Source organism: Puma concolor, chromosome E3 (genome assembly GCF_028749965.1).
Source record: "Puma concolor isolate L17-30 chromosome E3, mPumCon1.1.hap2, whole genome shotgun sequence".
In the NCBI taxonomy this organism is placed as follows: domain Eukaryota; kingdom Metazoa; phylum Chordata; class Mammalia; order Carnivora; family Felidae; genus Puma; species Puma concolor.
In genome coordinates, this window is record NC_141682.1 from 11,098,002 (window position 1) to 11,114,860 (window position 16,859).

The 16,859-nt window shown below is 60.8% G+C and overlaps 1 protein-coding gene across 7 annotated transcripts in view; it reads left to right on the forward strand.

Annotated features, from left to right (window-relative positions):
- GTF2IRD1 (GTF2I repeat domain containing 1) overlaps window positions 1-16,859 on the forward strand; it is a 123,955-nt gene that overhangs the window by 38,718 nt on the left and 68,378 nt on the right. For 5 of the 7 annotated variants that reach the window (XM_086692511.1, XM_086692509.1, XM_086692510.1 and 2 more), the window contains exons 3-9: window positions 1,626-1,767; window positions 4,115-4,270; window positions 6,066-6,249; window positions 6,973-7,283; window positions 8,496-8,585; window positions 10,658-10,741; window positions 15,342-15,525. In XM_086692511.1, coding sequence (XP_086548637.1) covers window positions 1,626-1,767; window positions 4,115-4,270; window positions 6,066-6,249; window positions 6,973-7,283; window positions 8,496-8,585; window positions 10,658-10,741; window positions 15,342-15,525 — 1,151 coding nt within the window. Of the gene's footprint in view, window positions 1-1,625; window positions 1,768-4,114; window positions 4,271-6,065; window positions 6,250-6,972; window positions 7,284-8,495; window positions 8,586-10,657; window positions 10,742-15,341; window positions 15,526-16,859 lie in introns of those variants that run through there. The other 2 variants (XM_086692512.1, XM_086692513.1) reach the window with 2 other exon arrangements.

The following is a 16,859-nucleotide window of genomic DNA, read 5'->3' on the forward strand; positions in this document are numbered from 1 at the left end:
CGTGGGTTCGAGCCCCGCGTCGGGTCTGTGCCAATAGTATGGAGCCTGCTTGGGATTCTCTCTCTCTCTCTCTCTCTCTCTCTCTCTCTCTCCCTCCCTCCCTCCCTCCCTCCCTCTCTGCCCCTTCCCTGCTCGCGCTGTCTCTGTGGCTCCCAAATAAATAAGTTGTAGTTAGTTACAATGAAATACGGTAGTTCAGTTGTTCAGTTGCGCTGGCTTCATTTCTGGGGCTTCGTGGCCACAGGTGGCTATGGCATCGGAAGTGCAGGCAGAACATTCCCATTGAGACGGAGAGTTCTGTTGGGCGGCACTGCCCTAGAGGATGTTACGGAGGCTCCTCAGGGGAGCAGTGGCCCTGTAGCTGTCCTGGGGGCGTGGACAAGACCCGCCTCCCCTGGCCTTGGGTCCCTTTATGGCCTTCCTGAGGGACCCTGAGGATAACAATGACACTTGCTCTGCCGTGACCTGGCTGTGGCATTGTCTGGGGCCCAGGGCCCTGGGGCCAGGGTCCTCGGGTGGTCTGCATGGGGCCAGACCTCTTTTAGGGCGTTTCCTCACAGTCCAGGTCTCTGTGTCTCTGGGGACATCAGTTCCCGGGGAGTGAATATCTCCTCCAACAGCAGGTTGCTTTAATCTTCAGAGGAAATCAGCACACACCCTTCACCATGGGAGAGCCTAGGGGACAGGCTTGCTGGCTCTACAATGTCCCTGTCCCGCCCCCCCCCCCCCCCTCCGCCTCCTCAGCGAGCGACTCTGAAGCTGAAGCTGCCGCAAGAGGCATGATCATGGCCCAGAGAGGTTGAGGAACCTGTCCTAGATCACACGGCAGCAGGACTGTGATGAGAAGGCAAGCTTCCTGACTGCCAGCAGAGCTCTAACTCAGATAAAAACCAGCATTTATGAGGCGCCGAATGCAAGCTGAGAGCTTCGCAGGCAGAGTTTTTCTGCTGACCTAGGTCAGAGGGCTGAAATGCTCGTGGTCTCGGCTGCAGGGCCCCTGTGTGAGGGCTTCCTGTGCTGTGGGCCGGCCAACCTCAACTCTGGGACTGCAAAAGTAACCTCTCCGATTGTGTACCCACATGAGGTGCCCCGGTTTAGAGATGTGGTTTCATGCCAACCAGGCCCCACGACCAAGCCCATTGAAAGCCTGGGCACTGGGCTGTTTGGCCCCATTAGTCCCAGAGCAGGAAGGCGCTGATGGGGGATTGAAGCCTGGATCTGTCTGAGCCTTGGTTCTCCTGGGGCCCCCCACCTCCTCCTCAGTTAGGACTTTGAGAAAACCTAAGACAGGATTGTCCCTGGGGCTGGGGCCAAGCCTCAGGCCGGAAGCCTCCTGCCCCCAGAGCAAGGCAGACCTGGGAGGAGGGACGGGCAGAGGCCATGTGTCTTCGTTCTCCTATCTTCTCCCCTGACCTTGACCAAGCTTCGGTGGGGGCAGGTGGCATCATTCACTCATTCCTGCTGCAGAACTGACCGAGAACATTGGAGGGGTGACCTCCCCCTCGAGCTGCTGGTGGGCTCTCAGGCAGCTGGGAACTCCCATCGCACCCCCAGAGCCGTCACTGGAGGTGTCCCCAAGCAGGGGGAGCCTTCCCCGGGCTCACGTACCCTGCTACCCCCTGCAGTGCTCGGCGCTCTCCAAGCTGAATGCGGAGGTGGCCTGTGTTGCTGTGCACGATGAGAGCGCCTTCGTGGTGGGCACCGAGAAGGGGAGGATGTTCCTGAGCACACGGAAGGAGCTGCAATCAGACTTCCTCAGGTTCTGCCGTGAGTACCCCGGGGCTCCAGGGGCGGGGCCTGCGGTCCCTGAGGGCAGGGGCTCTGGCGCATCTCTGGGTCCCCAGAGCATTACCAGGTGGCCCTGTGTCGGGTTGGGGGGTGGGGTTATGTAGGCTTCCCAGTGTGGCATCGTTATGGGGGGGCAGAGTTTTTATTGGAATCAGACACACAAACCCCAGGGGGGGCCAGGCCCGACCCCTCCATCTGCTCATTGACAGAAGGGGACACTGAGGCCCAGTGTTGCCCGGTTCCTGTGAGTCTCTGACATGGGGACCGAGTGCATCTGTTCACCTAATACTTGCTGAGTCCCTGCTGTGTGCAGCACCCTTTACAATGCTAACTCCGTTACCCAGGGCGGGTAGACACTCTCATTGTTACAGTAACAATCTTGGAGCTGCCTCCTAGTGGCTCTTGGGGACCAAGTGACTGAGGACCCATGCAGCACGAAGGAAATGCTTGATAAACTCGATCCATAGGGCTTTGGGCCAAGCCGTGTGCTCAGGAAATACTTACCTCTGGTTTACAAATGAGAAACTGAGGTCCAGTGAACATAAGCCACGTCCCCCAGGGACACCCAGCTGACAAGCGGTAGAGGCCAGGTTTCTGTTTTGAACACCGTGCTCTTTCTGCTACGCCCCTTCAAAATAGGGGAGGGACATCAGGACACCCCGCCCCCCCTGCTGGGAGCTCTGAAGCAAGGGTCTTTCTGAAGCCTCCAACTCCTCAATGCTACCTGGGCCTTTACACCCTCATAACTCAGCCCCTGGCTCTGCCTTCTCCCCTCCCAGCATCCCGCGTCCTCACCGCAGGCGGTGCTGTGCTGAGTGCTGGCTCACCTCCAGGTGCATTCTCACCTCTGCCCACTGGAAGGCCCTGCCTCCTCTCCCCTGCCCGCAGATGCCTCCCCGGCCTCCGGATTCACATTCCTCCCGCCCAGGCCCCCTCTGTGCCGCTGCCACTCCTTGCCCCCCACCCCAGCCCTTGCTCCCCACACTGTGCCAGCTTCCCATGCCCTAAGCTCCCATGCGTGCTCCTGGTAAGCTCCTGAGCGAGGTCAGCGTCACCTTTGTGGTGGGTTAGGTCCTACAGGGTTGGGGCCTGGCCCCAGCGCTGAAGGCCAGCATCCCCCCGGCCATTCGAGCCCACGATTTGGAACTCAGAGCTCTTGGGGTTAAGAGCAGGCCCTGAAGTCAGACGTCTGGGGCCCTATCCTCGCTCCACCACCTGCTGCCCAGTGGGCCTTAACCTCCTTGTCTGTGAAAGGGGAGGACAGTGCTGCACTCCTCGAGGGTCGATCCGAGGATGAAACAAACCTCCTAGAGGTTAGAACAGTGCCAGGCATGTGGTTTACACACAATATATGCCGGCTGTTTTTGTCCTTGCCATTATTATTAGCATCTGCCTTATACCCGGGGTCTGGACCCTAGATCAGCCATTTCAGGGAAGGCTGTCCCCCGGCACTGGACTTCCAGTGCTCCCAGCTTCCAGATGCTTCCCCAGCCGCCCCCACCCCTACTCCCACTCAGCTCTCAGAGGCTGTGCCCTCTCCCCAGGTTGGGTGGGGGCTGGACCAGGGTAGAGTAGACAGTGCCAGGGTCCTGTGGCCCCCGATCGGCCAGGCTGGGGCGTGTGCACCTGGCTTCCCGGAGCCAGGCAGAGCTGCTATTTATAGCCGGGAGCTCGGCTGGTTTATTTCAAGCTCCCCGGATCCCGGGAGGGGAGCCGGCTCCAAGCTGCGAGGGGCCCTCCAGACCCTCCACCCATCCCCTTTCCAACGCATTTTCTAGCATTTCCCTAGCCAAAGGTTCACTGATACTCCCAGGGCCCCACCCTGGCCCAGCCTGGCATGAACCTGCCTCTTTGCAGCCCCTTGGCCTCCTGGCGGTGTCCCCATCGTCTCCTCGTCTGGCAGAGCAGAAAACTGGGGCCTCGATCGTCTAAGACAGCATTAGTGTCTAAGCCCAGAGAGGGTTGGATGGAACAGACCTTGGCTGAACCCCAGTTCTGAGCCAGGCCAGCCGGTTTTTATGCGAGAGCTCACAGACTGAGGCCCAGAGAGGGAAGGGACTTGCCCAAGGTCACACAGTGAGTTAGAGGTGACCAGGAGGAAACCCAAGCCCTATGCTAGGCACTAGGAACTCAGAGAAGACCAGCCCTGCCCTGGGCAGGGGTTTGGGGCAGGGCCCGCTTGTTCGTTCGTTCGTTCGTTCATTCATTCCTGTTCCGTGTTGAGTGTCTCGCTGCAGGGTTCAGCGCGGGGCAGGGACATGCCAGCTCGCTGGGCAGGTGGTGACATGGGTGCTCGCCATGGCCCGACCTGCTCTGTGTCCCGCAGGAGGGGCCCCATGGAAGGAGCCGGAGGCAGAGCATCCCAAGAAGGTGCCGCGGGGCGAGGGTGGCGGCCGGAACGTCCCTCGGTCTTCCCTGGAGCACGGCTCGGACGTGTACCTTCTGCGGAAGATGGTAGAGGAGGTGTTTGATGTTCTTTATAGTAAGATCCTTCCTCATTCCATTTGGGGCCCCCGGGCGGGTGGGAGCCCCGGTCCCTGTCATGCTGAGGAGGCCCCTCCCGGCCCCACCGCGGGCCCAGGGCAAGACCTCAAGGTGTGGCCCCGCCCCCCCACCCCAGCCCTCCCTCGTCTTGTATCCCCAGGCATGGCTCCTCCACCCCGGCCTTGCTTCCTGAACCACCGTCCCCACTGCCCCGGCCTGCCTGGCGCTGGTCACTGCCACCTGTCGCCTGGAAGTGGCCCCCGGCTTGCCCTAGTCTCTTTTCGCCTGCAGGCCGGCTCCCTGCTGCCCCCACCTGTCCTTGACCAAGGGCCTCTTCCTAAAACACAAGTCTGACCAGGAAGCTCTTCCTTCCACTGCCCTGGGGGCTCCCCACTGCCCTCAATGTGGCCTAAGCACCCACGTGGCCGGTCCCGCCCACCCCCAGCCATGCTGCCCTGCCTGACGGAACCGTTTCCTGCTCTCCAGCACACTCCGGCTTCATTTCACACCTCCTCGCCTTTGCACCGCTGTGCCTTTTCAGACTGCCTTCCCCTCTGTCTGGTGGACGCCACATTATTCTCTAAGCCTCGGCTCTGGGAAACCGCCTGCCCCACTGGCTTAATGCCCCCTCTGGGTACCCACTGTGTCCTGTGTCCTCACCAGCGCAGTGCTCTCTGGGGTCAGGGTCTGTGCTTGCCCTTTCTGCTGTTCCCCAGCCTGTAGTTCAGGGCCCAACGGCGGCAGATGTTGACGGGGTGTTTGTTGAACGACTGAGCGACAGCTAACTTAACTAGTTAGCCGAGTCCTTCCTGTGGGGGAGGTGGGCGGGCCTGGCCTCCCTCAGAAGCGTCAGGTTGCAGAGTCTCTGGCCCAGTGGTAGCCTTCACACTCTCTAGGTGACCTTGGGCAGGTCCCTAAGGGTCCCACCTCTGGCTTTGTTCCCTTCTCTACTGCAGCCTTTGGTTGTGTGGAGCAAAGGTCTGTGAGGAAACTCCTGCTGTCGTCTAGATGTCAGGAGGAAGAGGAGGCCTGGGTGGGAGGGGAGGCCAGGAGGGCCTGGGTGGGCACGCTGGCCACCCTGGGAGGGGAGGACATGTCACACGTGGTTGGCCAGGCAACCGCCCTTTTGGCAGCTACGGGGTTGGTGCCCACAGCCCCCCACACGCCTCGCCCCACTCTGTCCCACCACCGGTGGAACCTGAGGTGGCCCTGAGGTGAGCGGCCTCTTACTGGCTCCAGGTGGGGCTGCAGGGTGGGAGTGACAACAGTCATTCCTCACCCAGGGCCCCTGGGCCACCCTGAGTCCCCAGCCAGTCTCCCCTCCACTCACCCCTTCTTCAACCCCACCACCTTCTGTCCGTGTGCTTCCTCTCTTCCTGACTCTGTTCTTCCTGTTTCCACTCCCCTCCCTCACCTCCTCCCGTCCTCCCTGCCATCTCTCTCCCGCCCTCCTTTCTCTCTCCCCCGTGTCTCCTCCTCACCTCCCACCCTCAACCCTGCACCCCGCCCTCCCCTCCGCCCGGGCGCCCTGAGAGAAGAGAATGGCGAGAGAAGCTGGGAGCCCTGTCCGTGGGGGAGCCCTGGCCCTCGGGTGCACACAAAGGGGACTTGTCCCTAGCACTCGCCCACCCCTCCCCCCCACTTAGCCTGTCCTGTGTGAAGCTCACAGTGAAGGGGCCCGTGGGGTCCAGTTTCCTGGGAACCCGGCACCACAGGGAGTGACTCCACGTGGCCCCAGCCCAGCCTGGCTGCCCTCTCACACTAGACCCTCTCCTCGACCCCCTCCCCCACAGGCGAGGCCCTGGGAAGGGCCAGCGTGGTGCCCCTGCCGTACGAGAGGCTGCTCAGGGAGCCGGGGCTGCTGGCCGTGCAGGGGCTGCCCGAGGGCCTGGCCTTCCGGAGGCCAGCCGACTACGACCCCAAGGCCCTCATGGCCATCCTGGAGCACAGCCACCGAATCCGCTTCAAGCTCAAGAGGTGAGTGGGCCCGGGGCCTGGTGGCTGGACTGTGAGGTCCGGACCAGGACGGGCCAGGAGGGCGACCTGCTTCCATTCTGGCTCAGCCACCTGTGGCCACTTACCCAGTCACGGGGAGGGGACTTCAGACACCCGAGGGGGACTAAAAGCTCCCAGCCTGGCAGCGGAGGTGAGGCAAATGCCCGGTCGTAGAGCATGATCTGAGCCAGGCGTTATGTCACGGGGGCCCCCAGGGGACTTCGGTGTTGCAAAGAGGCTGGAACAGCCCTGGCCGGGAGCCACATCATGTGTACTCGCTGGGGTTATGTCAGGGGCTGGGGGGAGGCGAGGAGGTGGAGGCTGGCGAGCTGGGTCGAGCGCTGGGGCTGCCTGGAGACCGGCCCGAGGCCGTGGCGTTGCCCATGGGTGTTCAACCACCCTCCGCGCACAGGCCCAGAAGAGGAGGGATGTGGTAGGAGCTGGGGGGCGACCGGGCATGTGATGGCTGGGTGGGAGGCACAGAGGCCAAGGGGCAGGGCCCAGCTCCTCCAGCGGCCCTGGGCACATTACAGCCCTGTCCTGGCCTGCACCCCCGCCTGTAAAATGGGGACTAGCTCCCGTCCTGTGTACCTCGCAGGCCGCCATGTTGTGCGGGGGCCGGACTGGGGGACTAAAGGAAGAGATGGGACCTTCTGGTGGGTCAGGTGTATGAAGCCATCACGTGTCCTTCTCTCCTTCACCCAGGCCGCTTGAGGATGGCGGGCGGGACTCAAAGGCCTTAGTGGAGCTGAACGGCGTCTCCCTGATAGCCAAGGGGTCTCGGGACTGCGGCCTGCATGGCCAGGCCCCCAAGGGGCCACCCCAGGACCTACCCCCCACCGCCACCACCTCCTCTGTGGCCAGCTTCCTGTACAGCAGCGCACTCCCTAACCACACCACGAGAGAGCTCAAGCAGGAGGCGCCCGCCTGCCCGCTTGCCCCCAGCGACCTGGGCCTTGGCCGGCCCGGGCCTGAGCCCAAGGCCTCTGGTGCCCAGGACTTCCCCGACTGCTGTGGTAAGCTGCTGCCGGGACCCCTAAGTCTGGGGGTGGGACAGGGGTCACTCGTGTGGGGGCACCCTCCCAGGGCAGGTCCGGGTGCCCGGGCCCACCCCAGGCTGAAGGAGGCACGTTGGGACAAGGGGCTGGGACAGGACAGCTGGCGACCCTGGGCCTCCCCTCAGCTGTCTGTGAACAATATCCTTGGCCTGGGGCCAAGCGATGTCCAGAGGAGTCTGTGGAGTCAGTAAACATGCTAATCGGTCACATGCTGCATCCCCAGCCTGGGTTGGGGGTACTGGAGATAGAGAAGGGACACCTGGATGTGAGAGAGACCTGTGTTCACATCTCCGGGCTCCTTGGCTCAGTGGCTGTGTGTCCCAGAGCAAATCTCTACCTCTCTGAGCCTCAGTTTCCTCATCTGTCAAGTGCAGATGCCAGTAGAACCTCTCACAAGGTTATCGTCCGGGTCAAGTTCCTGGGCCAGTCAGAAATGCACATTCTCAGGCCCTGCCACAGTCCTGCTGAATCTGAAGCTTTGGGGACGGGGCCCGGTCGCCTGTGTATTCGAATGTGCCAGGTGATTCAGATGGTGCTCAAGCTTGAGAACTGCTGTATTAAAGCACTGAGTCCGGGGCGCCCGGTGGCACAGTCAGTTGAGCATCTGACTGTTGATTTTGGCTCAGGTCGTGATCCCAGTGTCGTGGGATCGAGTTCCACATCGGGCTCCATGCTGAGTGTGGAGCCCGCTTAGGATTCTCTCTCTCTCTCTCTCTCTCTCTCTCTCTCTCTCTCTCTCTGTCTCTTCCTCTGCCCCTCTCCCCACCTGTGCTCTCTGTCTCTCTAAAATTAAACACACACACACAAAACCCCTGAGTCCAATGCTTAGTACATAGTAGGTGCTTAGAGGGGGCTGTTATCAGGAGGAGAAAAAAGGGCTTCCCTCCCCTCCCCACCGCCAAATGTGTGGGCTGAGCGGCGGGTGGGACTTACACACCTGAAATAGGTGTCCCCGCCTGTAAAAGGTGTCCTGGGACATCACAGCTTCTCCCTGATCTCCCGTTTGGATAGCAGACTCTGCCCCTGGTCAGGGAACTTGCCTAGAGTTCGCGATCACAGGGCTCAGTTCTGGGGTCTCCCTGATGGATGAGGCTGTTACCCCAGGCCAGATCTGGGGGAAGCCCTCTTGGGGCCCACCTTGAACCTGTGCCTCTCCTCTGCCTTGTCCAGGACAGAAGCCCCCCGGGCCTGGTGGTCCTCTCATCCAGAATGTCCACGCCTCGAAGCGCATCCTCTTCTCCATCGTCCATGACAAGTCAGGTAGGACGGTGCCCATAGCAGTGCCCTGAGGAGACTGGGGACCCGGGGCTGGGGGTGGTGCTTCCCGAAATGGAAATGTGTCCACTGGGTCTTACAGGAGAGCTGTGCACGAGGGACCTTGAGTCAAACCAGAGTATGACAGTTCTGCATTGCTATGTGACAGACTACCCCGGAACATAGCTTAAAACAGCAAGTGTTTCCACCTCATGGTTTGCGTGGGTCCAGAATTCAGGAGCAGCTTAACTGGGTGGTCCTGGCCCCGGATCTCTCATGAGGTTGTGATCGGGTTGCCAGCGGGGGCTGTGCTCATCTGAAGGTTTGACCGGGGCCGAGGATCCACTTCCAGGCTCACTCATGTGGCTGGTGGCGGAAGTCTCCTTCCTACTGCATGGGCCCCCACGGGGCTGCTTGAGTGTCCTCATGATGTGGCAGCTGGTTTCCTGACGTTAGCAATCCCAAGCAGAGTAGGGAGGAAGCCACATGTCTTTCATGACCTACGTCACAGGTCACCATCAGTTCTGCCGTGTTCTACCCGTTGTTTTTGTTTTTTTAAGTTTGTTTATTTATTTTGAGAGAGAGAGAGAGAGAGTGTGTGTGTGTGTGTGTGTGTGTGTGTGTGTGAGAGCAGGGGAGGGGCAGAGAGCGGGAGAGAGGGGGAATCCCAAGCAGGCTCTGCACTGTCAGCATGGAGCCAGACGCCGGGCTCGAACCCACAAACTGCGAGATCATCACCTGAGCTGAAGTCAGATGCTCAACCGACTGAGCCACCCAGGTGCCCCCGTGTCCTACCCTTTAGAAGCCAGAAATGAGCCACCCACACTCACAGGGAGTGAGAGGAATTAAACTGCACCTCTTAAAGATGAGAGACAAAAAAATTATGTGGGCAGATATTAAAAGTACCACACGGTATTTGGGATTCATTTATACCCAAAGGGCTGAAGCAAGACTGTCCAGCAATTATGCCTTGTGGAGATCTCAGCCTCGGCTTCAGTGAGAGACTCCTTAAGAAGACCTAGTCCCCTGGGGCGCCTGGGATGGCTCCGTCGGTTAAGCGTCCGACTTCAGCCCAGGTCATGATCTCACAGTTCGTGAGTTTGAGCCCTGCGTCGGGCTCTGTGCTGACAGCTCAGAGCCTGCTTCGGGTTCTGTGTCTCCCCCTCTCTCTGCCCCTCCCCTGCTTGTGCTCTGTTTCTCTTTCTCCAAAAATAAATAAACATTAAAAAAAAATTAGGGGCGCCTGAGTGGCTCAGCCAGTTAAGTGTCTGACTTCGGCTCGGGTCTTGTGGTTCATGGGTTCGAGCCCAGCGTCGGGCTCTGTGCTGACAGCTCAGAGCCTGGAGCCTGCTTCGTGTTCTGTGTCTCCCTCTCTCTCTGCCCCTCCCCCACTTGCGCTCCGTCTCTCAAAAATAAACTTAAAAAAATTTTTTTTAATTAAAAAAAAATGAAAATGAAAAAAAATTTGAAAACGAAAATAAAAAAAAAGACCTAGTCCCCTGAAGGGCTCCTGGGTAGCTCAGTCAGTTAAGCATCTAACTCTTGATTTCGGCTCAGGTCATGGTCTCGCGGCTTATGAACTCGAGCCCCACGTCAGGCTCTGTGCTGCCAGCGAGGCTGGGTAAGACCCCAGAGGTACAAGGTGTGAGGGTTAGTGGTCTGAGGTCAGGACTCGGCATCTCAGGGAGAGCACCCTCTCAGCCCCCTGCCCGTCTAGGGCAGGAGACACCCATGATGGACAGGCTGAGCCTACATCATTAGCCACTGCCCGTGGGGGCAGACAGAGGCAAGAGGAGAGAGCAGGTGTGGAGACCAGCAGGGCATTGTGTAGGGCTGTCTCCTGGAGGAGGCTGGGGCCTCAGGGCCCCCAGCGGGAGTGGGTGGAAGGGGTGAGGCCCCTCCGGGGGGCTCTGCCGGAGAAAGCCCGGTGGCCTCGGCTGTGGAAGGAGTGTGGCTGTCCTGGCGCCCCGGCCCAGCGAGGAGGGTCTAGCGGGGAGCTGGACGCTCGTCACGAAGCAGCCAGGCCCTGGGCTCCCCGCTCCGACCCGCCCTCACTCGTACCTCCTGTGTTTTGATAGAGAAGTGGGACGCCTTCATAAAGGAAACCGAGGACATCAACACGCTCCGGGAGTGCGTGCAGATCCTGTTTAACAGCAGATATGGTGAGTGGGCGGCCCGGCCCGCTGTGTGGCCCCGGCAATGTGCTGAGCATCTCATTACGTGGCAGTCACTTGTGTTCCCTAACATGACAGCGGGAGCCATATGCTGGCACACCAGCAGTGCTAATGTCATCTCCTGTCTGGCTGGGGGGCGGTTGTGTCAATATTTCCCTTCCAGATTTCTCCGGGGGGGCGGAACTGATGGCAGAGCCCCAGCCTTGACTCACCTGTGGGAGGCAGGCGGGTCGGCATCCAGAAGACCCAGAAAAATGGCCGCTGGCCTCGCGCACTTGCAGGGTCCACCCCGCGCTGCGCTGTTTCCTGTGCCTTTGGGCCTCTGGGCCTCGCCCTCCACCCGCCATGCCCCCCACGTGTTTGGGGAGCACACTCCCACTCGTTCTTCGAGACTCAGCCTAGGCCGGCCGGGCCCCCAGAGCCGTGATGGGGTTCTCTCTGTCACGCGCCCTGCACCTGATGATGCCCCTTGTCTGTATCTGTTCCCGTGATGGCCAGGATCGCGCCAGCCCCTCCCTGTGTCCCCAGCACCCAGGACAGAGCCGGGCTCAGGGCGCATGTCTACCCTCTGCACCTGGCTGGTCGCCGGGGCGGGCGTGCCTTCCACGCCATCCAGCTTCACGCCCAATGGACAGTGAGGCCACTGGTTGGCTGGAAGGCAGGGGCTGGAGCAGGTGGTCTGTAAGCCCCTCCCACCCTGGGTGCTCTGAACACCCCCCAGCCCTGTGCCACGCGCTCCGACACACCCACTCTCCCCGTCTCCCCGGCAGTCCTTGCTCACTCTGTCTTTATTGAGCTCCACCTGTAAACCCCACTCAGCGGATGGCCACGTGTGGCCCTTGCCTGCGTGGGCGGCTCTCACTTAACTGTGGAGATGACGCAAGTTCCCACAGGTCACCTCAGGTGTGACAGCCACCACCCGCTGAGTGGTGCCGCCCCACGGTGGGGAGTCCCTCCGTGGATGGGGCCAAGGGAGGAGATGGGGCAGGGGCCCCGGGAGCTCCCTGAACGTGCACGGTCCAGAACGAGCACTGTGCTGGGAGTCCATAGCCACTTGCCAGGTGACCTGGAGTTGGCCGTCACCCTCGGTAACCTTGGCCTTCTCAGCTTGAGCAGAAGGGACAGCGTGGGGCTTCACCCTCCTCTCTTCCTTCTGTCTCCTTGTGTCTTTCTGTCCTCGCTCTCTCTTCCACCCTCCCCTCCTGCCTCGATAAAGGAAAACCCTTTCTCCGACACTTCTGACACCAGAAGGATGGGTTTCCCCGCCCCAACAATTCTCCAGGCCTCTGGACACCAGCTGGGCGTCCTACAGTTCAGTCCCGATGCAGACCCCACAGGTTAAGGGCCCAGTCCCAAAAGACAGCCCCGCGGTTAGGCCGTTTGAGGCCTACGGTCATGTTTCCGCGTCTTCCGGATGGTTCCCCGGACGGGCACCCGCACTTCTGTCCGCCTCTGCTACACATCCACGGTTCGCATGACCCCTCAGGCTCAGCCAGCCAGCCTGCCACAGTGGCTCACAGAACCTGGAAACACCTTGCTTACCTTTACCTGTTTATTGTGAAGGGGACGGACGAACAGCTAGAGGACGAGGTACACGTGGTGAGGCCTGGCGAGTTCTCAAGCGCTGGAGCTTTTGCCCTGGTGGAGTTTGGGGTGCACCCTCCTGGCACGTGGGTCCGCCAGCTCGGAAGCTTGGGGGAGCCCTTGGTTTAGAGTGTTTACAGGGGTCCCAGTAAGTCGGAGGGATTGGTTAAAACATTGTCCCGTGGTGATTCGCTCAGTCTCCAGCCCCTCTCTGTCCGGGGTGGTGGGGGTGGGGCTGAAAGGGGCAACCCTCTGATCACATGCCCCCCCACCCCGAAACCAGTCCCCATCCTGAGGGATCTGGGGGCACCCCCCTCATTATCATAAACTCAGGTGGGTTAAAAGGGGCTTAATATAAATAACAAGGCTCTTCTCAGGCCTCTCTCTCAGGAAATCCCCAAGAACCTGAGTGCAAGGCCACACATGGACTTCTTATTAGATCACGAGTTGCTCCCTCCCTTTTTTTTTTTCCTCACGCTTTCACTGGTTCGCCCACTTATCAGTCATGCATCCTGAGCCTTCCCACCTTGTGTCGTGCACGCAGGCCAACGCTGGTCTCAAGGCACTTCAGCAGGTGCCTGAAAATGTGTCTTGGGTTGTAGTGTAGTGCCTGGCGGGGGGGGTGGAGGGTGGTGGGAGGAGCCCTTGGAAAGACAGGACCACACAGAAAAAGGTGAGGTCTTCACAGGCTTGAGCAGTCAGGGGTGGCTTCATGGAGGAGGTGCCCTTTGATCCACGCTGGGGCTAGGGAAGCCTAGGCCTGCAGGCTTGGCAGGCTGTGCCTTCTGGACTGGGGCGGGGCTGAGCCAGGCTCTGGAGGCCTCGTAAGGAATCCGGCACAGCCTGGGCGTCTTTGATGTGGTCTTTCTGGTAGACCCGCTCCTCCCCTCTTGCCTGGACCGTCCCAGGCAGGTGTGAGCTGGATGGGCAGTAGGGGGAGGGGATCTGGGGAGGACTGGCTCTGTCTGCCTTGGGAGCCTTCTGCCCCAGCCGGGCTGGCACGGCGGCCTCCAGTCTTCCCGCCTGTAGTGCCCTCTGGATGTTTCCAGAACACTGAACCTTTTGCGGATGCCAGCACCTGGCCTGGCCACATCCAAATCCAAGGAGAAGCACTGGGCTTGGAGTGGTTGAGGCCGTGTCCCTTCTCCGGCTTCCCCAACTCTGAGCTTTCCCTGCAGCTGTGCCGGGGAGAAGGCAGTCCCCAGGGGCACGCTGTGGCTGGCCTGAGGTATCCCACAGACCCTGGATAAGTGGATCCTGCCCCTGGCTCTGCCCTTTCAGCCACCAGCTCTGGGTGAAGTGGGCCAGCAATGGGGCTGGGGTGCAGAGTGGGGCGGGGGGATAGAACAGAGAAGAAATGGGGGGGAACCCCAGCCTCCAGGAAGCCTCAAGAACATTGTCACCCGGAAGGAGATTGAGACTACGAGGCACTGAGGATCCTGCATGGCGGCTCCGTTCTCCCATCTCAGTGGGCAGAGGCTGGAGGCCAGGTGGGATTGACCGCTGTCCACTGGGTCCCCTTGCCTCCGAAGAGACAAGCCCAGCAAATGAGAGGAACCCGAGTGGAGATGAATTCACACAGACTCGCAGAAGCCACCGCTGACGGGCTGGGGCTGGGGGTTGGGGGAAAGACATGGTTTGACAGCTGTTGAGATTTCGAGGGTTTAATTTGACAACGAGCTAAGTGTGGCTTCACAGTGGGATCTGGCTGCCAGAGCCGCCAACGCAGACCCGGCTGTGTCAACAGAAAAACAGTCTTGACGGTGTGCCAGGGAGGGCCCCAGGCAGCTCGGCCCTGTCCCGCTCCGGGTGTGGCTGGAGGGGAGTCCAGCTCGGAGCTGGCACCTGCTGGGACACGGAAAAACGCGGTGCGGCCGGAACGGGGAAGGGCCTGAGGAAGGGCACGGAGACGCAGGACCACTGGGGAAGTTTGGAGGGATGAGGCAGGAGGGAAGCAGACACCCAGCCCAGCAGGTCTCCTGAGACCTCCCAGGCCCTGGCGGGGGGGGGGGGGGGTGGGGGGTGGGGGGGGGGTGGGGAGGGAGGGGAACAGGGACCCATGAAAGTCCCATCAAGCACATAGTAGGTGCTCAAAAAGTACTTGGTGCCTGAATGAGTAAGAACACGGGACGTAAGTGAATGATTGAGATGGCCTGAGACTGAACCCAACGGTCCACAAGGAAGGAACAAGGAACCCACTTTGTAAACCCGGATTCTGCCTGCACTGCTGTTGGCAAAGTTTCTACAGTCTCATTTCTGGCTCTGATGAGTAAGCATCATGTGCACCCCCCACACCTCCCTGGAGGAAAGAGCATGTCTGGAAGGCTGCAGGAATCCTGCCGAGAGCCCCCTCAAGCCTGGCTGCCGTTCACTCGCTCACCGAGTACAGGGAGCAGCTAGTCTGTGTCCCATCCTGTCTAGATAGATCCCAGATGGGGAGCGGTTGGCCGCCTGTGTCCCCGTGGAACTGAGGTTCTGGACAGTGAACCAGCATACAGACAAATATGTGTATAGTGTCAGGTCATGGTGAATGTGGGACGGAAAACAAAGCAGGGCGAGATGGAGGGGACTGGCGAGGTGACATCTGGGGGGACGCTTGAATGGGGAGAGGGAGGAAGGGCAGTGTCTGGTGATCTGGGAGGAGAGAGTCTGAGTAGATGGTAGAGCATGTGCAAAGGCCCTGGGGCAGGTGCGTGTCTGACGTGTTAGGGAGGCAACAAGGAGGCTGCAGAGACTGGGATGAGCAGAGGGGGCACAGGAGGGAGGTGAGTCAGAGGTGATGGGGTCCTGGTCACGTGGGGCCTCGTAAGCCCAAGTAGGACTTCGGCTGTCACCGAGGGGGATGGGAGCCCGTGGGCATTTTTCAAGCGGGAAGTGACATGCTGCTCCATGGCCGGATGGGTGCAGGGGATGGGGTGGGGGGAGGTGATGGTGACCACGGCCCTGGGGCCCCGCATGTCCTGCAGCTTCTGTCCCGCGCTCAGCCTTGCCGTTGCCCTTCCAGCGGAAGCCCTGGGCCTGGACCACATGGTCCCCGTCCCCTACAGGAAGATTGCCTGCGACCCAGAGGCCGTGGAAATTGTGGGCATCCCCGACAAGATCCCCTTCAAGCGCCCCTGCACGTATGGGGTCCCCAAGCTGAAGCGGATCCTGGAGGAGCGACATAGCATCCACTTCATCATTAAGAGGTACGGGGCGGGGTGCGGGCCTGGGCTCGGGGTGCCGTGGTGTAAGGGCTGGGCAGGGCGCCACGGCAGGCGTGAGGCCGGGCCCGGGGAGGCGATGATGACGCCTGGGTGGGATGAAGGGGCTCTGACAACCGAGAGGACGGGTGGGCCAGGGAGAGAAGTCGGCCTCCTTAATCTGACAGGAAGGCTCCTCCTTCCTGGCCTCTTCTGAGGATTGAACGGGGAAACTGAGGCACGGCGCCTGTGGACACTCAGTAAGGTCTTAGTAAGAGGTGTTTGCCTCCCCCTAAAGAAGACTGAGGCCTTTCAGCTTACCTGCCCCTGGAGGGGGGCCCACCTGAGGTCACAGCCCACCTTGGGCTGCCCTACCTGCTGGTAGGCTGACTGCCTCTCCTGTCTCCCCAGGCAGCCTGGCGCAGGTGTGGGTAGGTGCGAGAAGGCAGGACAGGATGCACTTGAGAGCTGCAAACCCCCAGGGTGGCTGGGTTGGGGCGTGGGGGGAGCCTGCTGCTGCCCATCCCGCAGTGTCGTTGCCCGAGACTCTAGCAAGGAGTTTGCCCTCACAGCCGGTTGGACCCCCACCGTGCAAGCATCGGGGTCTCCAGGCAATGCGTGGACTCCCTGGGATGTTTCCTCCTAAGTGGTGAGAGACGGAGGGTGGCCAGAAGCCATGCCGTCCAGCCCCCTGCCTCCAGGCAACAGGGCACCTGCTCTGGGAGCTCTCTGAGGGCACGCCTCCAGGGTGTGCGTGTACTCACGGGCGTGCTTCCTGGACTAGAGGCAGGCACGGAGGACGAGGACTGTGCGTGGCTCGTGGCTGAATTCCCAGTGCCTAGAACAGCCCCTGGTATGCAGTAGGTGCCCATTGTGTATGTGTGCAATGAGTGAATGAACGAACAATTACTCGTCCGGGGGTGCAAGGAGGCTGGGCAAGCGGCTGGGGATCCACTCAGGGCACGGAGCTGTTCTAGAGCAGTGGGCAGGACCTCTGCAGGGTTGCTGGAGGCCAGAGCGGGGTCTGCTGGGCCCCTTTGCTTTGGGGGGGGGGGGGCGAACAGTAGGCTCTAGGGCGACCAGGGCCCTGGAGGTGGGCAGATCTGGGAGGGTGCTGTGGTATCATCCCGGTTGGCGGTGGGTGGAAGGAGAGAGGTTGGCTCCATTTGGGGTGGATTCCGAGCTCTGCTGGGTTCGCCGGTGGGTGGACGGTGGGAGTGTGGAGGGGAGCACGGAGGCCAGGATCACACCGTGTTTCTGGGCGTACAACTGGGGGAAGCAGGTCTGGTGTGGGGTGGAGAGTTCACGTGGGGTATGCTAGCCTGGAGATGATCGGATAC